The sequence below is a fragment of the Pteropus medius genome, unplaced genomic scaffold (assembly GCF_902729225.1).
Source record: "Pteropus medius unplaced genomic scaffold, Ma_sr-lr_union100, whole genome shotgun sequence".
Lineage (NCBI taxonomy): Eukaryota > Metazoa > Chordata > Mammalia > Chiroptera > Pteropodidae > Pteropus > Pteropus medius.
In genome coordinates this window covers 40525963-40551299 of record NW_024340849.1, presented here as the reverse complement: position 1 = coordinate 40551299, position 25337 = coordinate 40525963, and the positions used below count along the sequence as shown (strand labels likewise).

Genomic DNA, 25337 nt, shown 5'->3' with positions numbered 1-25337 from the left:
TTAACACTTGTCATAAATTAGCAGAATAAAAATAGTTCTGCAGCACCATGGGGTATCTGGTGTGCAACGAAGATAAAAAGATCCCGCTGATTAGCTCTGAAACGGTTTAGCACTTTTCCTGATCAGTCTAAGCTCATTACAGAATATATACCACGCTGAAACTGACGAGGGCAAAACGCTATTTCAGTATCTTTTATAACCCTTTAAAAAATACTCTTTTCCTAAATAATTATATTTTATAGATAAAATGCAGCTAGAATTAGATGAATCATAGACAAACAGGGAAAAATCTAGTTTAGCCAGCATTTCTAAAATATACTCTACCTTTTCAGTAGCATCCAAACAAGAATACAGCATGTTTAGGAGGGTTCATCTATTTTGGGTAGGAACTATGCAGAATGACAATTAAGAATTAAAAACAAAAAACCAGATGAATGTAGAATACTTTATTATAACCATATATAAAACAAATACAATTTTAAATGTTCATAACCACGCAAACTATACATTATCATTATGACTGATGCTATTCAGCTCTAAAATTGAGGAATAGCTTACAAAATTCTTGAAAATCACTAAGCTTCATAAAAACATGGGACTGAAATGCATGTACACGTTTTTGTTAGGAATACATAAATTTTTACTCTCTTGACTTTATCCACAATCTCAGCATTTTTGTACATCCTCAGAGTTAACCAAACCCAACGACTTTTATTACTACGAGAACCAGCACAGATAATCTGTCAGTAGCAACAGCCTTAAGAGTTAATGAATACCGGTCAAGATGGCGAGTGTGCCAAGCCTTTTCATGCTGGAGACACACAAACATGGTACAGCCCTTGTCCCCAGGAGATGGTGCCCAGAACCTGGTAGGACAGATGAGCACACACACAACACCTGGGCAAGCAGTAATCACTTCCATAAACAGAGCCATAGAGCCCAAGAGTGACTGGTGCAAATAAAGAAAATCAGGGAAGACATCTCGGGAGAGGTGACATTTGTGGAATGAACAGGATTGCCAACAAGTGGAAGGTGGGGAAAAGTAAGCAAAAGAACCAAGGTACATCTCAACCAATCAATACATAAATAGATGAAAAAATTTAATAAAAAGAACCAAAGTGTGAAGAGGAATGAAGATCCCAGGCATATCGACCTTAAGATTTCATAAAGAGGGTTGGTTAGTGGGAGGCGGGGCTAGAAAATTTGTCCAACATCAGGTTATTCTGGATATTAAATGCCAGGCTAAAAGAAAAGACATTTAGGAGATTAATGTTTTTACAAAAAATGAAAAAGTAAACTTCTACCAGGCAGCGTCTACGGTCAACTTCGCGAGCTCTGATTCTGTGGGGTCCTCACCAGGGCGCCCAAGACTGACGAGCCCTATGTAGCTTGTGGAGGCTTGAAGGCAGGATAAATACTGAACAGCCTGCCAGTGTCTGGGCTTGTGTTAACTCAAGAAGGTTGGGACAACAGTGCCAGAGGGTAAACATCGAACTTCACCTGGGAGGAAAGAAAGCTAGGAGAAAGCAGCTGGAGGGGAAAGCTTTCAGGATAGAAAAGGCCACGTTTGAAAAGGACTCACTGAGGAGATAAAGCTGAAGAACCTCAAAGAGAAATCAGCAATTTGCTTTTATAAGATTGAAGCTGATGAAGAGAAATGGGTGGCTGGAAAAGAAGGAGCTTTAGAAAGTTCTTTAAGAGGCTAAAAGAAACAAAAATCTCAGGGATGTGAAGTACAGCATAGGGAATACAGTCAATAGTACTGTAAGAATCGTGTGTGGTGCCAGGTGGATACTAGACTAATCGGGGGATCACTTCATAGCTTGTGTAAATGTCTAGGCACTATGCTGTACACCTGTAACTGATATGAAACAATATTGTCAACTCTAATTTAAAAATTAAAGTTAATGAATAATAACTGATAGGTCACCAACCTAATAGTTGACCTAGATCTTTCTGCTTTAGAGCAAAAAGAACTTTCACCTGAGCACCCAGTCCAACCTCTAAAGAAAGTATCCTTTAAACAACTCCTTTAAAAGCACTCTAAACAGCCATTTCCATTTTAATAGTTGGGTGAGGATTATACCCTTCAATCTGAAAGTCTTCAGCCTTGAAGTCATCAATTGTCTCAACTTTTCGAAGGATTTTGAGCTTTGGGAAAGGCCTTGGTTCTCGCTGAAGCTAAAAACAACATAGGACCATTATTTTGCTGTATCTGTACAACTTATTTTAATTCTGCTCTTAATGTCCCTTAATGAAACAAGAACACTATTTTCTCAACAAAGTATCATTTTACAGGGGTGTACCACTGTACATGCCTTGTCCCTTATATAATACTGGAGCATAACCGACTATCACAAACGTGGTGAAGGATATTTTGTGGAATCACGTGGTATCGGGAATCTGGCGGCTCCCGATAAGTTTTTATAATTGAGCGCTCTTGGTAAATTTATTAAGGGCAGGACACAGTTTTTTACTTTGGTATCTGTAACTCATAGTAGGCTCTCAGAATGGCTATGTGAGTACCATAATCCCCGTGCCAATTGTTCTTGGCAGAAAGGGCAAAGAAAGATGACATCTGTACATCTCACTTTCTGGTACTGGTACTTAGTACCCCATGGCATCTGTCGCATTAGGTGCCCGTGGTTATCGAGGTATGTGTCTCCTTGTCCCTGCCCACCACCTATTCCTAAACCTAAGCCTTGCAGTCAGAACAGGTCATCTTATCTCCTTCATAGCACCAAGAAGAATGCCTAGTACAGGAAGGATTTCCATAAATCAACTTCTTATCAAGAGAAGGGACCAAACTACAAAGTGTGAGATAGAATTCTTACCTGCATTTTCAGTGGCTCAATGTGATTCAGGTAAACGTGTGCATCTCCCAAAGTGTGTACAAAGTCTCCTGGCTAAATTACATGGAAGCAAAAAAGTATTTTAATTTCAATCCCTTTAAAACGCATTATTTAAAAACACATTATATAAGCATGTAGCTATCTCAAAGCTCTTCAGAAAATAAAGAATTTAACAAGTGTTCCTTTTAAGAAAAGTTAATTCCTGTTAGTTTATATTATAAACAACCTATATAAACCTGTTTATACAGAACGCAAGGACAAGAAAGTTCCACGGTAAACCAGTTCATATTTAAAACTAATCAGAATTCTCTGCAATCGATTTTTTCATGTTAAAGAATCTAAGAGTTCAGTGCTTTATGGTAGCGACAATCGTTCCTTCCCAAGAGCATCCCACCTTCAGGCCTGTGATGTGTGCGATCATATAGGTGAGCAGGGCATAGCTGGCGATGTTGAAGGGCACACCAAGGCCCATGTCTGCTGACCTCTGGTACAGCTGGCAGGACAGCTCACCATTCACCACATAGAACTGGCAAAGGGTATGGCATGGAGGTAGGGCCATGAGAGGAAGATCTGAGGAGCCAGCACAGAGGAAAATTAAGATGGTAGTTTTAAAGAACACCACTATTTAGGCCAAGTAAAACAGAAGAGAAACAGAAGTCAACTCATAAGTGAAGTATCATGAGAAAGAACCACTGGGCCACAGTGACCTCCATAACTCACACCTTCCCCTCATGACAAAAGCAGACCATTCCAATCCCAGGGATGGCATGAAGCCGACAGACACCTGTGATGTATGTTTACAACAGAAGCAACGCTGTCCCACCCAAGCTGAAATTACTCACTTGTGCTACCTTCATAGCACCACACTATAAGTACAGGAGGAATTCATTCATTTGCAGGGACCACAGGAAACTAGTGTCTCAGGCACACCCTCCTGTATCCAAAGCTTCTATTATAGATGCAAATATTCCACTCTGGGTATTTACTACACTTTAGTAAAGTTTCATTTTATAATACAGTTGTTAACATAGAAATAGAAGTGATCTGAAACTTCATCTGCCTCCATTTAAAATGTTAAAATCTTGTATATATTTTCATAGGCAACTTAAAACCCATTTTAGAGTAATTATACAAATTAAGACCATCTGGGTCCAATCCCATCCTCTGAAGGTGAAAATAGGGCCAAGTGTGACTTGCCCAGGGTCACCCAACCAGACATGTGGCTAGGGGCAGTTCCCAGGGCCTGCCTCGCACTGCCTCCCATGCACAAGGCCACAGTGCTTCCCTTTGGGCTAGTTAGAACACGAGAAAATGACTGGGATGCTTTCAACCTTTTGGATTCCAAGAGCACAGGATTATTCTTCTGTCATCAGGGTTGGTTTTGATCATGTCAATCACCTTTTGCAGTTGGTCTACTCCTTGACCTGAATAATCTGTAGAATTATCAGAAAGAGAACATGTGCACATAATCACAAAGGCCTTAAGAGGTCATCACATTGTCCTTCCATAACCCACCTTGGCCCGTGGTTACAAGATATCCGATGTACTCTACAAATTTCTCAGATCTCACTGGGTTATGATGAATTCAAGGCCTAGTCTAGGCTCCTAGGTCTGTCCTTTGGAGCCATAATGAAGTCTATTTTCTACGTAAGAATCCTTTAAATATTTGGTTGGTCATGGTGTCACCTCTTCCCTCTCCCCAATCTTAACAATTTGTTTCTCCCAGTGGTCCCCAAAAGACTTAAGTCTCTATACCCATCAACTATTTTTATCACACTTCACTGGCATGATCTAGTTTATTCTTGTCCCACAGAAAGTACTAGATCTTAAATAGAATATAGCCTCCCATACGCACAACAGAGGATTGTGAGTTTTCTACAACCATGACACTATTCTTCCGACATTCCCACATAAAATTACAACCTGGCAGATAAACACCTATTAGTTTGTAAATATCAGGAAACCTCTATAATCATTATACCACTTGTACTTTTCTCTCATTTCTGATCTTTGGACTTTAATTTGCCTCCTTCTGAAATGAAACTGGAAGCTGAGAAGTATGGAGCTTCATGTTCTCCTCTGGTTAAATTTCCATTTATTGGTACCAGACTATGTTCTAGTCCAACAGTTCTTAAATTTTTTGGAGAAATCAGTTCCAAAAAAGGCAATATGAAGGATTTAAAAAAGATGAACTGTGGTGGAACAGTCTGTGTCTTCATTGTGGTGGTGGTTACATACATCTATAAATGTGCTAAAATTGCATACATACATGCTAACGAAGACACATAAAACTGGAGAAATCTGATAAGCTATGGATTTTGCCAACATCAATTTATACAACGTGTTACCTTTGGGGGAAACTAGGAGAAGGGTACAAGGACCTCTGTACTTTTCTTTTTTTTTGCAACTTCCGGTGAACCTATAATTATTTAAAGGTTAAAATTTAAAAATAAACAAGAATGACAAACTCTCCTATTGAAGTCCAAAAGCTGAGTGGTCATACAACTTTAGACTAGGACATGATTTAATTAGGCACTTTGAGCAAGAATAAATAATTAAACAGTAGGCAAGATTTAAGACAGGGGAGTAGCCTCACACCCTGAGGATGTCCTAGAACAAAGGTTGCATACTAACAACCAACAGACCATTTACGTGCAGAAACAGTATGGACTACACAGCATTTTTTAAGATAGTGGTAAAGTTTTCATTAATACTAAATTTACCATTTTAACCATTAAGTACACTCCCAATGTTGTACAACTGCCACCACCATCCATCTTCAGATCTTTTTCATCTTCCTAAACTAAAACTGTATACTCATTAAACAACTCCCCATGACCCCTCTGCCCAACCCCAGCAACCACCATTCTACTCTCTATCTGCACACGATTTTAAAACTTAATCAAATTGCTAACATTCAAAAAAACTTAAGATTGCACATAAAATGCAGATTTTAGGCTTTTATTAAAGAATTCTGACAATATCAGGCCCATATCCCTCTAGATGTGAGATGTGCCTATCCCCATTAGATGAGACTCATGCTCCCCAGGTTACTGGTCTCTGCCTAGCCAGCAAACTGTTACTTCCTGTGCATGTGTGTCCACTTACCCCAAGGTACGATTTTGCTTTTGTAATCCCTGACAGGAAGAGTCAAAAAACCAGGGCTGGATTCTGTGACACTCAGCAAATGGTTACAGAGGAAGGTGGACATCTAGGAGTGAGATGTTTCATCTTCTTCCACCCAGCAGGGTGAGGACGAGAGGGTGACCTGAGAACTGTACTATCACAGCAGTGCCACCTACAGTGGGCTGGGTGGCTAGGTCTTGAAAAGAAAAGGGAGATCAAAGCCTCTGCAAGGCACTCCCTGGGTATCTAACCCCCCAGATGAACTTCCTTCCTTATTCCCCAACACAGCGATCAATCGTGTCACCAACTCTGAACGAAACAAGGTACAGAAAGTGCCAAGCACCCAATAATGCTAATCACCAAGAGTGATCTGACCTCCACAAGTTATAGTTGTGGCTCCTGAATCTGAAACAATCTCTCACAAGGTCAAAGTTATACAGCAGCTTCCCAGATACTTCACTTGAAACCGTGGAGCAAAATCACTACGATGGGCGCTCAGGAATCTTAGGCAGCACTGTTTCCTCACCTGAATCCATATCTTTGTATTCTGCCCCAAAGTGCCTCCACTGAAAGCCATAAACTGGGCCCAAATCCCCTTCTTTTCTGCAGGTGAATCCCAGGCCATTTAGGAAGTCACGGGACCCATTGGCATCCCAGATTCTCACTCCCTTAGACGACAGTTCTTTAGCATTTGTGCATCCCTGGAAGAGATGGAAGTAGAGCAGGTGAATTCACTCAACCAGATTTCTGAGTCATCAGGACCCAACCCCCAACAGCCTCCTCCCAATAAGCTGGCCTCTGGCCTGTGCTGACAGACCTGTGACAGGCTTCAACACATCCCTGCACGGCCCATCCCATCTTTAAGCATGGTGGTCCCAGCCCCAAATTGGAGGGCCTCCAGGACAGTGATCCCTTCTTTGGAACCACCCTCTCAAGTCTTTTTTCTTGTTCCCCTCAACTAAATTTTCTATGCTAAACAAACACCTCCAAGTCCTTTAATTATTCCCACCCTATTAGTGGTTTTGTGTTTCTTAACCAAATGTGTTCTGTGTCGGAGTGTGATACCTAGAGTGAATTTAATGCCTCACATACAATCTGTTTGGTGTACCTTAGATCTGGTGTATAGAATACTTCTACAAGATGGCCTAATCAGTCTAGCTTTTCTGGCAAATGAATCTGTCACATACCTTATATGTGCCACTATCAAGTTATGTTTACCCCAACCTGTACTCGCACAGTTAAGGTCTTATTGGTTTGTTTTCATTTTTGCCAAGTACAAGCCTCATGTTGATCTTCTATTCTGTCTTATTAGATTTGGCCCCTGTTATCTTAACCTGTATCCTGATTGTGAGTCCAGGTCAAGGACAGACCCCTATCAGCCTCTGGTGCCTTCAGGTATGATAGGCTCTAATGTTACAAGCAAGGCTATGGTGCAACACAACCTGGGCTCTGTGCCTGTCCTCTAACATTGTTCTTTACCTTGATAAACCACAGCAACTCCTCCAAAACACCCTTCCAGAATACACGTTTGGTTGTCAGCAGAGGAAATTCATCTGAAAAAGTTTGCCATATAACTTCAAGATGGAAAATAAAACATGCCACCCAACTTTCCACGTGGAAAAAAACTGCCCCAGAATATTAGACCTTGGAGTGAACACAGGAACAACTGGAAAACTTCGTCTCCTGCCTAGTGGGTGCTCTAGATCAGGGTGGAGCTCCCAGGCTACAGTGCAAGTCAGTGACACAATTCAGACAGAGACCACCCTCCAGAGCCCTTCATCCAATGGACAGAGGAATTTCACACAATGAGATGGGGCAGGGGCCAGGCAGGGGTACCTGTGAGGACAGGGAAAGAGAGACCATCCACTACTCTGTTGATGTGACTCCTTTGCAGAGGTGTAAAGACAGCATACAAAGTGTGCCGTCAGGCAAAGTCTGAAGGTTCCCAGAGCTATTCCATGATTATCCTGCCAGGAGAAACTTCCTCTGGACTCTGGGATAGTATAAGCCACAGTGGCCAAAACTACAGAATAGTTTTCAAAGATTTGCAAAGCAAATTAACCTATGTTTTAAGTGTCCCCAAAACACTAACTGTTGAAACACTTTATATGCCTGATGCTATTTAATCCTCAAGACAAGCCTCCATGAGGCAGTTATGATCTCCACTTTACAGGCACCATGGCAGAATACAGAGGTTTGCATCAAACGACAGAGATATAAATGTAAAAGCCTACCTCTAAATTCAGTACCTATTCAGTTGTATAGTTGATATTCATGTAACAAGGGCAGATTTTTCAAGTGCCTACTTTTATGAGTACTGCCTGAGCATTATTTCCTCCATTTTGAGCACATCGGGAAGCTGAAGATCAGAGAGATTAAGTAACAAGGTTTAAACAGAGGGGCGGGAGTAAAAACTAGGTCTGTGGCTCATTGGAGCCAACTACACTTAGAGCTGCAGGAAGGTGGGTCCCTCTGCTCAATTGAATTTCCCAAGTTGTCCTAGGTAGTTCAGCTACTGCGGCGGGATATTTTTCAGTCTTCAGAATGGGTGTGGAGTGTAGAGACGGTTTCTCCCCAGACTGCAGTAAACCTGCTTCACCAATATATGGGGTCCCTCGCCCTCCACACCTGTGTCAAAGATATATGTCCTGTGCCCACCCCCACTCCGCCCTGAAAGTCTGACTCTGACCCCACCAACCCCCAATAGACACTTCTTCCCAGAAGCCATCCTATTTTAATGGAAAAGACAAGAATTTCTACTCGGACTCTCGAGTTGCTGTTTCAAGGTTTAAGAGGAAAGCTAGTTTGGGGGACCAGATGGGAAAACTGTCACGAACAAGTTCCCGACTCTGCCTCTAGGTTCGCGCTCTTCCCGCCGCCGTTGCCCCGCCTACATAATTTTGGCTCCAATTTTGAATTTGCGAAGCGGAAGGGCCAACACAGCGCGGGGAAGAGTAACAACCCAGACCTGTAGCCACGCCGCGGCTCAAGCCCGGGCACTTCTCTCCCACTCTATAGTACGAGGCAAACCCTGCTGGTCGTGCCCGCTTTGGGAGAGACAGCATAACAGGGTGATTAAGGGCACAGGTCCTGGAGCCACAAGGACCTGCATGGTTTTACTTCCCAGCCGTCACTCCTGTCCGTGTGACCCTCCGCACATCAGCTCTCTAATCCGAGCTGCGGCTTCGGCGTCCGTAAAGTGAGGATAAAGATGCTTCCCCAATCTCTCAGAACTGAGGTTAGGACTAAACGTTAACCGCGGGCGCAGCCTCTCCCGCGCGCTTTCCTCGGCTGCAGCTCGGAGCCCACCCGGCGGGCGCCCTCCCCCGCCCCTGGGGCAGCCGCGGTTACCTCTCAGGCTGTAGCGCGCCTGCAAGCCGAACACCGACAGGGTGCCGGTGCCGGTGCGGTCATTCTTCTGGAAGCCGCAACGCAGGATGTGCTCGATCTGCTCCAGGTACTGCAGCTCCCCGTGGGGCCGCGACTTCGCGCCCCACTCCTGCGCGGGGGGCAGCAGCTGCAGGCGCGGGAGCTCGGAACTGGAGGCTGGCATGGTGCGTGCGCGACTGCTGGGACAAAGACAACCGCGGGAATGCAGCCTAGCCGTTTTAACCGCCTCTTTTCCCGCCGCTTAGACAACTCCGCCTCTTCCTGCTGGATGAGGTAGGGTCCGCCCCGAGCCCACCGCGTCTCACGCCCCCTCACGTCCCAGGAGCGCGCGAAGTCGCGCGCTGGGTGGAGGCAATGTACCGTACCTCACCGCGTGCGCCCCGCACAAGCCTCCAGAATCCGGTCGCATTGATCACATTTTAAAAGTTAAGAACCTTTGTCCTAGACAGTAATTCTAAAGACTGTATCTTGGGGCATTGGCTGAGAAAGACCGCTCTAGTTGGCAAGTTTCGGGCTCCACTTCTTCATGCTGATGCAGTGGAGCCTGGGACATCTCCATGTGTTCGAAAAATTAAAAACCAAGAAAACCTTGTTATTTGAGCTATGTTTACCTATGGCTGGTGGGGGCGTGCTAACAAGTGATTTACATTTTCATTTTCTCTCATCCTCACTGAAGGCCTGCAGCTGGAGCAGGCGGGAAAGGCAGCTTTTTTACATGACGACCAGACGTTTTCAAACTTTTAATAGCAAAAATTTAAATTTTAGTGAAACGTTGGTAATATAAACAACTGTTGGGTGGAACTATTTGATAATAAGTTTAAAATGTACCAATACATGTACATGCAGCAAGCAGTCTTTTGAATCAACAATTGTTTATTGAGGACATAATAGATGCTCAATAAATGTTTTGTTGCTACATCCGGAGTTATGAAGAGTAAGATGTGGGCTCTGTTGGAAACATAAACATTATTTCTTGCTATTCAATAAACTCTTTTTTTCCCTGGTTATCTCAAGTTTATTCTCTGCAAGTTTCTGGATTCTTTCTGCTTAAGCGTACCTCTTGAACTCAAGGTTAACATTTTTGTAACAGGAAAACAGATTCTGGTAATATCTTTCATCTGCAGATCTGCCTGATTTCAGCAAAAACAATGTTGCATGTCTTTATATGGCACGAAGCCTATACAAGATAAATGGAATCAAAGATAATTTACAAAATAGCTGGCTATTTGGGTTAATTGGATGGGCAGGGGGTGGGGGAGAACCTCTAAGAACAGACTAAGGAAGGGTTTCAAGGAACATTGCACAAAATTCATACTTGGAAAGTCCACGTTCTTGGTACTTGGTTGTATGAGTGCTCACAAAGGCCCCACTACATTGAAGTACATTAGGTTACTGATGGCAGATATTTTAAATCTATTTAATCCATGACAAATTTAAATCTATTTAAATCTATTTAATCCATACTAGGCTGGCCCTTCCTAGGTCAACTTAGATTCGTTCTTCCCCATGGCCTGCACCTTCCCCACCCCACCCCCATATCAGTGTAATAATAGTTTTAAAAAGTCACTGTATCTCCTTTGGGAATGTTGGCCCTCCTGTGTTGTGTTGTACTGTTTAGATAAGGTGGGTGGCAGTGGGCTGTCTCTCCAGATGCTCGCTCTGTCAGAAAACCAAACTCAGAAAGCAGGCTTTAGACAGGAATGGGGGACTCACATTTTTGGTAGCTTAAGAGCACCCCTGGGTGCGAGAAGCTAAAATGCTGCATGGAGGTGCAGTCCTGGGTGGGCCAGGAACTGCAGAGTTCTTTGCTGGGGAGAGAGTGGTGTGAGGTAGTCCTGCATATTCTTTCAGGCTTTCAGCATGCCTCCGAGAAAGCCAACCCCACACCTACTGAAAAGTGTCTCCACACATTTCCAATCATGGGAGGATCCCAGGCTGAAAATATCCTACATTATCCAGTTAAAAGTTACATTCTGTGTTTATTTTCTTGTTGTTATTTTGAGCTAAGTTTAATTGTTCCAGCGGAATATCAGTTGTACCACAACATGAATCTCAAGACAGGGATAGACTCCCCTCCCCTGCCCGCGTGGAGATTCTTCTTCCGCTGTGGTACTTAGAGAGTCTTGATTTGATAATAATAGAGAGAGAATAGTTCTTTTTCCAGTAGCTGTTGCATAAATGTAGGATAAAATGAATGATCATCTTAGGCAAGCATACCATTCATTCATTCGTCCAACAAAGATTTATATCAAGTGCCTACAACCTGTCAACAAGGAGGAGACAAGGTCCTTGATTTCACAGAACTGATATTCATTCTAGTGGAGAGATACAATGCATAAGTACCCAAACAAGACACCTGCAAGTGCTATGATGATTACATAGCTGGGTAGAGGGCTACAGAGGGTACAGAGAGACTATTTTAGATGCTATCATCAGATAAGGGCTTCCTGAGGATGTCACCTTTGAGCTGAGTCCTGAATAATAGAAGATATCAGCAGGGGAAGATCTCAAGTGCGTTATGCCAGCCGGTTTCCAAGCACTTGCATCTCTAAAAATGAAAACCTCAAGTGCGTTATGCCAGCCGGTTTCCAAGCACTTGCATCTCTAAAAATGAAAAATAAGGATGGTATTTATGCTATCTTATTCTAGGAAGAAATAATAATTATTAATAAATCCATTAATTTATTGGGAGGAAAAAAGCTCTTCCTTATTAAAAGGTCTACTTCTGTTAAAAATTTAATTTTTATGTTTAATAGTCATAGAAATTTATAATATATTTATGTTATTTTTATAAATTATTTATAAGCGATAATTATAATAATAACAATACAGAATAAATATTTGAAAACTAGATTTTTGTGTCTTAGGAAATTTTTAATTTAAAATATTTTTAAGTATTTACATTTTATTGATCAGTAAAAGATGTTTAAGCATAAGAATATACTACATTAAGATAAAATTCTCTGAAGAAAGTAGAATGAAAATAAGAGTTCATTTTTTTGAAAGTAAGAGTTTAAGGAGAAAATGAAATGAGATAAAATTTCTTACTCTTAAAGAAAAAATTGTATATTTGTTTAAATGGATGATGCTGGGTACCAAATTGCCATAATATTTAGATTCCATTGGGTACATTTTAAAGAGGAATGAAATAGTTTTATTTTTAAATTGCTAATATTTACAATACACAGAAAAATTAAAATTTTCTATTCTTTCAATTTACATTGAAAAATGATGTACAAGAGTGTATATAACTTTTTCAGGTTCCTTTTAGAGAATACCAGAGCAAAAACATGTGACTATTACTGATCTAGAGAAACATTCCCCTTTACACAACAAACTCAAAAATATTGGTACAATTAGAGAAAGGAAAGCAGGAAACTAACATTTCTGAGAGCCAACTATGAGTCAGGTACATGATTATAGTATTCTTTATATAGTCAAAGCTATCATTTATTGATGTTTATTATGGATTATTAACTGTAGTTTTCACAACTACTCTATAAAACAAAAACTATTACTTTTATCAAGACACTGAGGTTTAGAGAAATTAGGATTTTGCTTAAAATCACATACCTAAAAAATATAGCAGCCTGAATCCAGCTCAGCCTGAATGCGAAGGTTTTTCACTATCCAGCTGCCTTAAGCCTGATCTCTTCCTTTCCTCTCTTTAGTCTACAAGTTTTTTGATAGCTCATGGACTATAAAATAGTCAGATTCCCTTTTTAACTTATATTTTGCCTTCTTCTCTAACAAATATATGAAATATATGTTTGAATAGGCTTATTTATTTGAAATTTACTATATATTAAATCCAGGATTCTATCAATAGTTTCCTAGGTTTTTTTTTTTAAATATAGCTTTCAGTTATGTTAGGAAAGACGCTATCGCCATTTAGAGTTTATTATATTCAATGAGCTGCCTGTGAGCTCTAAATTCCTCTGACAAATCTTTCTATCAAACAACTCAGGACTGGGTATAAAATGTTCTAAATATTTTGAGTCCATTCTTTAATTCTATTTCTTTTTGTAATTGGAAAGACTAACTAAATATATCCCCGGTGTAATCCTTAGTGACATATACTGGCGAATGGTTCTCCTATTGTTGTACCAAGGTCCAAATTATGAGGTTATGTAAGTGTCAGCCAAAACATCTTGTGTTTTCATAAAATATGTATGGACTTGTTAAAAGAGAACACTGTTCTATTATTTAAAAAAGAAACTATGCAGTTTATTACAGCATTATTTACAATGGCCGAAAGATAGAAGCGATTGAAGTATCCATCAAGGGATGAAATGAATAAACAAAATGCAAGACACACATACCATGGAATAGCATTCAGCCTTAAAAAGAAAGGAAAGTCTGACATATGTGACCACATGGATGATCTTTGAGGATATTATGCTAAGTGAAATAAGCCAGTCACAAAAGGACAAATACGATATGATTCCACTTATATGAGGTACCTACAGTAGGCAAATTTATAGAGACAGAAAGTAGAATGGTGGTTGCAAAGGGATGAGAAAAGGGAGAAATGAGGAATTATTTTTTAATGGATACAGAGTTTCAGTTTGGGAAGATGACAAAGTTCTGGAGATGGATGGTGTCGATAGCTATACAACACTGTGAATATACCAAACACTACATTTAAAAATAGTTAAAATAGTAATTTTTGTTATATTTTACCACACACTCACACACACACACACACACACACACACACACACACACACACCAAAAAAAAACAAAAACAAAAAAAACAACCTATGCAGGAAGGTATAGGTCTTTACCAAATAAAGGATTGAATTAGGGATATTTTTCAAAAAAGTCAATTATTATATATTAAATTCAAAAGTAAATTGAAAAATAATCTTTTGTTAATTAGGAAGTGGAATATGTATAGCAGAAGTGATAGAACACAGACACTTCAGTGATTTAATATTTATTTAATATATAAATATATATAAAGAACTATTAATGTACCACAGTACATTAATATGTATATTTGATTTTTTAAAAAGGAATTTTCATTGTAACTCAATTTGAATAGCTATTCAACTGCCACTCAACATAAGAAAATAGTACTTCATAATATATAACTGACAAACATTTCTGCAACTATGATTATTGTATTACCCTATATATTGCAGGAATTTCAGGTCTCAGCTGAAGAGGTAATTCTATTTGCTGGGTATAGGATGCATTAGATCTTCTTACCTTTTAAAAAAGCAGCAATATTTAAAGTGTTAATACATTATTTATGAACTGAGTCTTTTTTCTTGGACTAAAAGTCCAGAATGAGTAATAGAATAAATACTCTTGGCTTTTGAAAAAATTAACACATAGCAAAATAATAGAAAACCCATATGTATGGATGTTTTTAATAGCACTATTTAAAGGCATCATCACACATCTCCTAGTTTGATGAAATTCTATGATGGACCCTGCCTCTGACATGAGTCTTTATTTTGTACCTCACAAACACACAGTGCTTGCTCAATAAACTTCAGTTGCTTGTAACTGTTGACCCTGAGAAGGAATACATCCATCCAGAAAGACTCCCTGTGGCTAACTGGGCCCAAATTCCTAACCAGAGTTTCACACACACTGCATATGAGGGAAAAGCCACAGACTGAGATGCCAAACTTCCTGCATTGTTTCTGCGGGCTGAGCTGACTCTTATAAAAGAGTTCCTGGAATCATTTTTCAACCAATGGGCTGAGATCCTCTCCAGCAATCGGTACTAAGCAGCGATAGCCTCATTTGCATCTTTACTACCAATCAGGATAGTGCTATTTGGACCAATCGAACTGTACAAATTTAGATTCTTCATTTACATAAAAATGGACCAGAGACCAGAACGGGCGCTTTCTCTATATAATATAAGCAGGCCTTCCCTTTGTCTTGGAGGAGTGCACTTTTGATTTTAATAGGTGGCTGCATTTCTCTTATTTGCAAACCATTCACCTGAATAAAGTTTCTCCTTTTACTTCACCCTACATCAGGGACTCCTGTTGGCATTCGCTTGGTGGCAGTGACATTTTGTTGAGTACTTGGGTTGTGCAAGGTATTCTGTTATAGCCTGATCCAAGGCCTGACAGCTGTGAAAGTTTGGAATAAGGATATAAAACACTTCCGCAAACAGTCATGGAAGTCAGGCACTCAGGAAGCTAGATTACTAGATGAGAATTCCAGAAGAGGATCCTAGATATATGTTCCACTCTATAAAACTGGAGTTCATATTTTAACGAGCTACATATTTGCAGCTAGGGCACTTAACAAATATTCATGTGATTGGAAATGACTGGGTTGATTTCCAACCCCCGCCATTTTCCCTGTTATTTCCCTTAGTATGTTTCTCTCTCACTGTTGGCAGGTTTGAGACCTTGATGTGTTGATCTGACCAGAACACTGACAAAATCTTAAACACTGTATTAAATAAGATGCACGAAAGAACAAATTTAGTTAAGCAAACTTGGAAAATGTTCATTCTGTTGAATAACCAAAAACATAAAAGTTATAACGGTGAGATAAAATTTTTCATTTATTAGTAAAGTTTTAAAAATTGAAATATTAATTAGGATATGAGGTACTTTAGTTATTACTGCTATCAAATATATATCAAAAACAATTGAAGGTTAACCTTTAAACAAATCATTCTACTTGGAATCTAAGAAAATAAATGAAAAAATGTGAATAAAAAAAAGTAAGATGATAATAGTGGTATTGTTAAATTGATGAGATTATGGATAACTTTTGCCTTCTAACTTTTTTGGAATTTGTGATTTTAAAATTTAAAAACTATAAATTAAAAAGTAAAAATTAATACTGCCTTTGTGAAAGATCATCTTACAATCCTTATTAGCAAATAATTTGCTCAAAATCTCAACTTCTCAATATCTCATTTTCCATTGTCATTGCACCCTACCATTTCAAAATCTGAACAGATGATTTTATTGAAAATATTTTTATTTGGAGATAATGTATAGTCAATATCTATCTGAGCAGTAGCACATTGCTTCCTTCTTAAAAACCTATAGTGTTTCACTGTGTCAAACCTATAGAGTTTGAGCCCCAGGGATGGTTATCTGGTTTCCCCTTTGATTTTGTTCGTCAGACATTAGTCTTCCATTTTAGCTGCCTTGGTCTCTACAACTAAAGAAAGAATTCAGACTCATGCAGGTGAGATGTTCCTGAACAGAGAGAAGGTCAAAGGCCCCTACTGGGAGAGATGAGTTTAATAGGACTTCTCAATATCTCTAGTACCCAGACACTCCATGCCTTATAAGAATTCCCATTTCATCATACTCCTATCAGGATTTTGTATTTTTTTCTAATTTGCAAATTTGATTTGCAAAAAAATGCTATCTTGTCTTACTTCTCATGTCTTTGATTATTAATAAGGTTGAACATATTTTCCAGGTATTTTAAAACTAGTGTTTGTGTTTTTTCCCATAATCAAATTATCTATATTTGCCAACAAAGCATACCTAATTGGATACTCTGCTTACCAAATTTTAAAATGTTCCTTAAAATGTTGTACAGCTTTTGACAGCATGTAGCTAATGAAGTTAGAACTCTCAGCACTTTCTTCAAGAGGGATCCTGAAGGTGAAATTGGAGGAAGGCAGAATGTTTAAGTCTATCATCATTTCATCTTCTTTGGAAAAATTTCCTTGAAGAACACCTGGGACTACCTAAGAAGAAGAATTATACAGTAAATGATGACTAAATCCCAGTGCACAGTCAGGATTAATTTAATACCAGGATAGGCTAGATTACACTGAGGTAACAAATTTGCTCCAACATTCCAGTGGTTTCTTTCAACAAAAACTTATTTCTCACTCATGTTACATGTCCATTAAGAGCTCTATACCACTTAGACCCTCAGGACCCTTGTTGACAGAGGCACATTATCTTATGGCTGTAGCATATGGAACAAATGGGTTTCTTTGTGTCTTCGATAGAAAAGAAAGTGGATAACCACACACGGACTCTTCACTATTTCAATATAGAAATAACCCTTGCCATTTTTGTTCACATTTTGTTGGCCAGAACTTGCCACATGGCATCACTTAACTGCAAGAGGAACTGGAAAATGGGAGTGAGCAGATGGAATAGTTGGTGAGTGCTACTGTCTATGCCACAAATGTTGATGTGATGCACCAAGTTTTATGCTGAGTTGTGCCAGGAAATTTACAATTTATGGTTTTTTGTGTGTGATTTTTATAAGACCCAGTTATCTGAATTGCACGTGACTCTCTTAATGAATTTTCAAGTGCATATACTTTGATTTTAATAATTTCAATGAAACTACTGACATGTGGCTTGATGTAACTTTAAGAGAACTATTTTGAAAATGTTTCAAATAAATTCCTTATCAAAAAACTAAAGCAAAATGTTAAGACAAAAACTAGTAATTTCTTAATTCTAGTTTATAAAGGAAAAACTAACATAACTTTTCTCCCTTTCCTTTTAGTGAATATAGCACATATAAAAACTGCATAAATCATTTATGTTTAGTTTAATAAATAGTTATTAAACTAAATACAGCTAAGTATAGCTAATACCCATGTAACTACAACCAAAAGAGCATAACTTTTATCACCTGTTGGGATTTGTATATTTTTTACACAAGGTTCCTCTTCAGTACTTGCTGTTTTATGGCTTTGCACTTTCCTTTTCATGATGAAATGAGAGCTGTTTTGAGAAAAATAACTTATAGGAAGTTCAACAAAGTGGATAATTGATTCTGCAGAAATGCTGCTTGGGTTTGAATACCAGTTCTATTATTTACCAGCTGTGTGAACTCAGACAAGTTGTTTAACTTCTCTGTGCCTCATCTGAAATATTTGGAAAACAATAATACTGACCTTATCAAATCATTGAAGATATTAAATGATCTGATATATAAAAAAGTTCTTAGAACATTGCCTGACACATAGAAAGTGCTCTTTAGTGATGGATTATTATAAAAATGTATCATTGAAAACTATAATGTTATTTTATATGGCAGTTTTTATACAGAAGTGCCTTTGTTATCAATATAAAGAATTTTAGATAAATATGTCAGTGTTACCGAGAGACACTAGAATGGAAGCAAATTGAAGCATAGAGTAGGAAATACTGACTATAATAATAATAATAAAAAAAACACGGTTAAATATTGACTGTGCCTTCCTAAAGAGTGAAATCACTGTTAAAAGTTTTTCTTAAAATTTTATTTTTCAAGATAAGAATTTTTCTTCATTAAATTAAAAGGACGATCAAATATATTGAATTATTTTGCGCTCTTTGGGTATAATCTAGTGGAGTAATAGAATCAGAGTCAGCGCAGATTGGAGCAGTGACTTTCAAAACCTTTTGACTGTGGTCTACAGTTACAAATATATTTTACATCATGACTCAAAACACACATATGTCTACGTATATGTATATACACACATAAATGCACACATAATGGAAATGAAAATTCCATGACATATGCATATGACATTAAATGTAATGCACTCTAATATTTTCTCTTGTAGTCTGTTCTATTCTGCTTTTGTTGCTGTTGTTGTTTTAATGTGCTGGTTATGACTTTAAATGTATTTGTCAAACCTTACACGGGCTACAACTTTGCAGTCTGAAAGAAAGTGAAACACTAGGTTACAGGATGTCATAGGTCAATTCCTTAGAAGGAGAGCTTGAGATTCTGACATGAATGATTCACTGAATTGCCTTTGGGGAAACTTTTAGGGCATGAGACAAGCCAGACAGAGAAGAGGGAGAAGCCAGTTGACAATGTGGCTTCCGGTGACATCTAGCTTCAGCCTGATCTTGCAGAGCCTCTGGAGCATAAGCGGACCCAAGGACAACCCTGTGGAGAAGGTTGCAGGGCTGAGCAGTTAGCAGCAGCAGCAGTTAGAGACGGTTGTGGGATACCCAAGGATCAGGGAAGGCCACCAATATTATTGCATCTTCAATAGCTCTGCCCAGTGATTTTTGTATCCAGGTCTTTTTAGGAAATCACCTATACTAACCTTATCAGAAATCACTAGCCTGGCACATTTATATATTGATGTAATGTGTGTGGGGTGAGGGTTGAGTCAGGAAAGAAATTCAGTCACTGTTTGTTATATGTTACACAAAAGGAGTTATTAATTGAATGAGAGAGACATGGTTTAAGTCCAACTTAAGATGACAATATGCTTTTATGTAAAGATTAATATATAAATATGTTTAATTCTCAAGGTAAGTTAGCAGCTTATTGTGTCAAAAACTAATAAGAGCTGTGATTTACAGAGCTCTTGCTTTGTATATGGAACCTATACTAATCACTTTATAGAAGTATGTGTTAAAGTAGCTATTATTATTTCTATTTTCCAGGAAAAAACTGAAGCCTAGAAAAATTAAGGAACTTTCCCAAACATATTCAGCTGGTAAGTTTCAGAGTCAGGTTTTGAACTCAAGTTGCTTTACCTGAAAGTCTTCTCTCTTAAAAACTACATTGATCAGGTTTCTTCAAGATTACCTGTATTAGTTACAGCCCTATTGTTCTAAGCAGAATTAGCTATCTCTGAATTACAAAGTATTTTGTGTTTTAAATTGATTTTCTTTATAGAGTTTTTTGTTTTCTAAAGGCATGTACTCCATTATATCAAGTCAGCTTGAATACAATCACAATGGAAATATGAATATCCTCCTATAGCTGATTTTCAAATTCAGGTGTAATTATTAAGTAAATTAACAGAAAAATCACTGTATGCACATGTGATCTTTATATCTGTTCTTGAGTCTTTCCATTACCTTTATGGAATTGAAGATGTTCTCAGTTCCTGGAGTCTGATTTGCCAGTTCAGTCACCCAGCTAAATTGCTCTCTCATCTTCTCCATCAAATATGTAGTGTCCTCCAAGTGATGCTGTATCATCTGGAGAATCTGGCCGTATTGCTGATTGGATATGTTGACCAATTTAAGGGCCTCATCTACTTTTGCATGTAGTTCAGGTACATCAGGACAGCCTAACAAAGAAGAAAGTAATATAATAAAGAAAAAGGTCTATGGAATTTGGAGTTGGGCGATGAGGGTTTAAGTCCTAGCCCAGTGGTCCCCAATCTTTTTGGCACCAGGGACTGGTGCTCCTATGAGAATTTAATGCCTGATGATCTGAGGTAGAATCGAGGTGGTGATGCTGGGGAGCGGCTGCAAATACAGATAAAGAAGCTTTGCTCACTCACCTGCTGTTCACCTCCTGCTGTGCAGCCCGATTCCTAACAAGCCATGGACCGGTACCAGTCCACGGCCCCAAGTTTGGGGACCCCTGTCCTAGCCCATAAGCTTTTTATTTCCAGTCTTTTGATTTTGAGGAAGTTTTTAACTAGGTACAATATGAATGAATGAAATAACGTAAAGTGCCTGGTCACAGGGTCAGCACACATTACAAAATTAGGAAATGTTCCTTTTCCTTCCTTTTTCTCCTTTCTATGGTGTCTCCGAAGGTCCTCAGGACTACTTACTGATATTCTGATCAGGGCACATGGGGGATTACACTTCCCTGCCACCTTGAAGCTGAGCACAACCTTATTCAAAGCTATGTGTCTCACTTCTGGAGGAAGACTTTAAGAACGGTTTGGGATTTATCATGCTCCCTTCCCTCTGAGGGTGGAACTAGTTTTGCTCCATGTGGTGGAGTCACATCATCCTGAGTGAGGAGATGTGTAGCAGAGCTCTTGCTCAAACTGTAACTGACACGTTGAGAAATAAACCTTTGTGTTTCCAAGCCACTAAGATTCTGTGGTACCTTGTTATTATTGCACAAAGCCCATCTAAACTGAAACAGGGTTGTAGGAACTTATAGCTGTGCTAATGAGCCGCTTGATATAGTATAAAGATTATCTGTAGACTGTGGAAGTGTTTATGTGTTAGAGCATCCAGGATAATGAGATCATTATGGAAGAAGACCAGAGACTCTCTAAACTATGTCTTGCTGTTTACTAAAAGCTACACCTTCAGCAAGATAGGAATGGGGGAGAATCCACCAACCAGAAGCGAGGTGACTACCTCATCTTAGGTTTTAAACATCATTTATTGGTTCTTTTGACACATGGATATAACACAAGGTTCTCTGGTGCCTCACATTCTTGCAAAAATTGTTTTGGAATATTCAGGAGAGAAAGACCTTTGTACTCGCAAGTAAACAAATTTGCAATAGTGTATGTTTGAAAAGTAATTCAAGAAAACACTTTGAAAACAAAGGGAGTAACAGTAAACAAGATATAGCATATATTTGAAGGGAGATACAGATATTCTTTTAAAATGTCTTCATTTATAACTTCATAGTTGTTAACTTTTAGAATAGTAATATATATATATTTTTTTTAATTATGGAGGGAAGAGATGGTGATTTTCCTCATGATCTTAGGCAAGCGGAATTCTACAAGGACACTCATTTGCTCTTTTTGAGAGTGCCACCCAGGAAAAAGATTTCTCAAGAACAAAGGTAAAACTTCATGCAAAACACAATCATATGGGAAAGGAAAAAGTAAGCTATTCACAGATGACATGCTATTGTAATTAGAATACATACACACACAGAAAAAAAACAACAACCCTATTAAAACTAATAATTCATCAAGGTTGCAAAACACATGATCAATATATAAAAATTAATTTTATTTCTATACACTAACAATGAACAAACCAAAATAAAATTAAGAAAACAATTCCACTCACAATAGCATCAAAAAAGAGCAAAATGCTTGTGAACGAAGTTTTTAAAAGTCCAAGACTTATACAATGAAAACTAAAAAAGATCTTTGAAAGAAATTAAAGATGATTTAAATGGAGAAACATCTATGTTTATGGGTTGAAAGACTTAATATTGTTAATACTCCACAAATTGTGCTACAGGTTTAATGCAATCCTTGTCAAAATCCCAGCTGCTCTTTATGCAGAAATTGATAAGCTGATCCCAAAATTCATGGAAACACAAGGGACCCAAAATAGCCAAAACAATCTTGAAAACAAAGAACAAAGTTGGAGTACTCATTTCCCAATTTCAAAACCTACTAAATACAACAAAGACAGTCTGGGATTGGCATAGGACAGACATATGTATCAATGGACTAGAATTGAGAGTCCAGAGACATTCAGTCAAGATGGCAGAGTAGGTAAATGCTGTGCTGGCCTCGTCTCATGACTACATCGAATCAACAGAACACCTACAGAGCAACCATCTTTAAGAATCACCTGAAGTCTAGCTGAACAGAAGTTCTACAGCTAAGGACATAGAGAAGAAGCCATGTGGAGACTGGTAATAGGGGTAGAGACATGAAATGGGCTGGTTCCACACCCACGTGTGGCAGTTGAGAATCTGGAGGGATATCTCTGGCCAGGGAGCTCTCCCCAAGGGAATGAGGGATCCCAGCCCCATGCTGGGCTGCTCAGCCCAGAACACTAGCTGGGAAAAGAAGTCCCCACAACTTCTGGCTGTGAAAACCAGTGGAGTTTGTGGCTGAATGAGACAGAAGGCTGCAGGAGTCCCAGGCATTCCTCTTAAAGGGCTCACGAACAGACTTACTGATGGACTCACTCGCTCTGAGCTCTAGTGCTGGGGAAGCAGCTCCAAAGGCTTCAGGGACATATGAGGAGGAACTGGATTATCTGGCTTCAGGGTAAGGGTTGGAGGGGCAGCTTTCTACCAGACAGAAGTGCTGGCAGAGGGCATTGTTCCTTTGTTGAGCCCTCCACCATTCCAGCATGCAGACTTTGGCAGACACCATACCTGAGTTTCCATCCACCTGGCTAACACCATTCACCCTTCTCTGGTGTTTCCCTGAGACCCTACCTCACCCAACTTGAGGGCCCACTCAAAAAGCTTCCAGTGGCTTTTCCATACAAACAAATGACCTGTCTTGGCTCAGGCTACAGACTTTCCTAAAATCTTTCAAGGGTTCACAAATCCCAAATAAGCAACATCTGACCTCAGTGTGTTCTGTACCTCTCGCTAAGCAGCCCCAAGCTTGGCAGTTCACAGTTGAGCCTCTCCTAGGCACCTCCAAGCCCAGTGAGGGTGGAAGACATCTGCGGATCACTTTGTGGCTCATGCCAGGTGGCCCCAGGAAGATCACAGATAGAGGTGGCTGAACTTGGCTTGTGGCAGGGCCCTTCCCAGGAGGTCTTGGACTAGCAGGCCCAGTGGCCATCTCAGACCAAGCCTAGCCAGAGCACCACCTGGCCACCTCCACAAACAACACACCAAAAGGGCAGAAGGGACAGGCACCAGAGCCCTGCTAAAGTGAATCCTATTCTGTATAGTCAGCCCCTGCACAACAGCTTCTCCACTGTAGTAACAGCCAGCCCTCACAACCAATCAACCTGAGGGTCAATCCCCACAATTCATATCCAAACAACAAACAAGGCTCAACTACAACAGAAGGGCACGCACAACCCACACAAAGGACACACATCTGGAGCACCCAGCTCAGGTGACTAGGGGGACTGCACCACTGGGCCGCATAGGACATTTACTACATTAGTCCACTCAACTAACACTGGGAGACAGAGCCAAGTCCTACCTAATACATAGAAACAAACCCAAGGAGGCAGCCAAAATGGGAAGACAAAAAAACATGCCCCAATGAAAGAACAGAATAAAGCTCCAGGAAAAGAACTAAATAAAATGGAGACAAGCAACGTACCAGACACAGAGTTCAAAACACTGGTTAAAAGGATGCTCAGTGATCTCACGGAGAACTTCATCAAAGAGATAGGAAACATAAAAGGGGAGATAGAAACATAAAAAATAACCAGTCAGAAATGAAGAATGCAATAATTGAAATAAAGAATACATTAGAGGGAATAGACAGTAAATGAGATGATGTACAGATATGGAATCAGCGACACGGAAGATAAGGCAGCAGAAAACATCCAATCAGAATAGCAACAAGAAAAAAGAGTCCAAGAAAATGAGGATAGTTTAAGAGGCCTCTGAGACAATACCAAGCATACCAAAATTCACATCATAGGGATAGCAGGAGAAGAGAGAGAGTAAGGAATTGAAAACCTATTTGAGAAATAATGACTGATAACTTCCTTAACCTGGTGAAGGAAGAAGACATACAAATTCGGGAAGCACAGAGAGCCTCAAATAAGAGGAACCCAAAGAGACACATACCAAGGTATATCATAATTAAAATGCCAAAGCTTAAAGACAAAGAAACAACCTTAAAAGCAGCAAGAGAAAAGCAGTTAATTACTTACAAAGGAGCTTCCATATGACTATCAGCTGATTTCTCAACAGAAACTTTGCAGGCCAGAAAGGATTGGCAGAAAATATTCAAAATGATGAAAAGCAAGGACCTACAACCAAGATGACTCTACCCAGCAAAGCTATCATTTAGAATCGAAGGACAGATAAAGAGCTTCCCAGACAAGAAAAAGCTAAAGAAGTTCATCACCACCAAACCAGTACGCCAAGAAATGTTAAAGGGACAAGAAGGAGACGGAGACGGAGACGGAGACGGAGACGGAGACGGAGACGGAGACGGAGACGGAGACGGAGACGGAGGAGGAGGAGAAAGGAGAAAGGAGAAAAATATATACATAAAAAATATGAATTAAAAAATGGCAATAACTACACATCTAGCAACAATTAGTTTAAATGTAAATGGAGTAAATGTTCCAATCAAAAGACATAGGGTGTCTGAATGGATGAGGAAACAAGATCCTTAATATGCTGCTTATAAGAGACTCACTTCAGATGAAAAGATTTACAAATCTGAAAGTAAAGAGATGGGAAAAGATATTTCATGAATATGAGAATGAAAAAAAATCTGGGGTAGCAATACTTATACCAGACAAAATAGACTTTTTTAGAAAGGCCATAACAAAAGACAAAGAAGGACCCAGTAATCCCCACTTCTGGGTATTTATCCAAAGAAACCCAAAACACTACTTCTAAGGGACATGTGCATTCATATGTTCATTG

The 25337-nt window shown here is 39.4% G+C and overlaps 2 protein-coding genes across 3 annotated transcripts in view; both read right to left on the bottom strand.

Annotated features, from left to right (window-relative positions):
* Nucleotides 1-1083: 1083 nt before the first annotated feature.
* On the bottom strand, nucleotides 1084-9592 carry TYMS (thymidylate synthetase). The gene is made up of 7 exons (XM_039845030.1): nucleotides 9330-9592; nucleotides 7458-7531; nucleotides 6505-6679; nucleotides 4184-4285; nucleotides 3247-3422; nucleotides 2835-2906; nucleotides 1084-2181 (listed from the first exon to the last, which is right to left on the bottom strand). The coding sequence occupies exons 1-7, from the start codon at nucleotides 9529-9531 to the stop codon at nucleotides 2044-2046; spliced, it is 939 nt and encodes a 312-aa protein (XP_039700964.1). The 5' UTR covers nucleotides 9532-9592; the 3' UTR covers nucleotides 1084-2043.
* A 4864-nt stretch (nucleotides 9593-14456) lies between these two features.
* CLUL1 (clusterin like 1) overlaps nucleotides 14457-25337 on the bottom strand; it is a 45392-nt gene continuing 34511 nt past the window's right edge. Inside the window, exons 5-7 of one of the 2 annotated variants that reach the window (XM_039845007.1) lie at nucleotides 20156-20370; nucleotides 16877-17061; nucleotides 14457-14582 (exon numbers count right to left, since the gene is read on the bottom strand). In XM_039845007.1, coding sequence (XP_039700941.1) covers nucleotides 14579-14582; nucleotides 16877-17061; nucleotides 20156-20370 — 404 coding nt within the window. In that variant the 3' untranslated portion in view covers nucleotides 14457-14578. Of the gene's footprint in view, nucleotides 14583-16139; nucleotides 17062-20155; nucleotides 20371-25337 lie in introns of those variants that run through there. The other variant, XM_039845017.1, reaches the window with a different exon arrangement.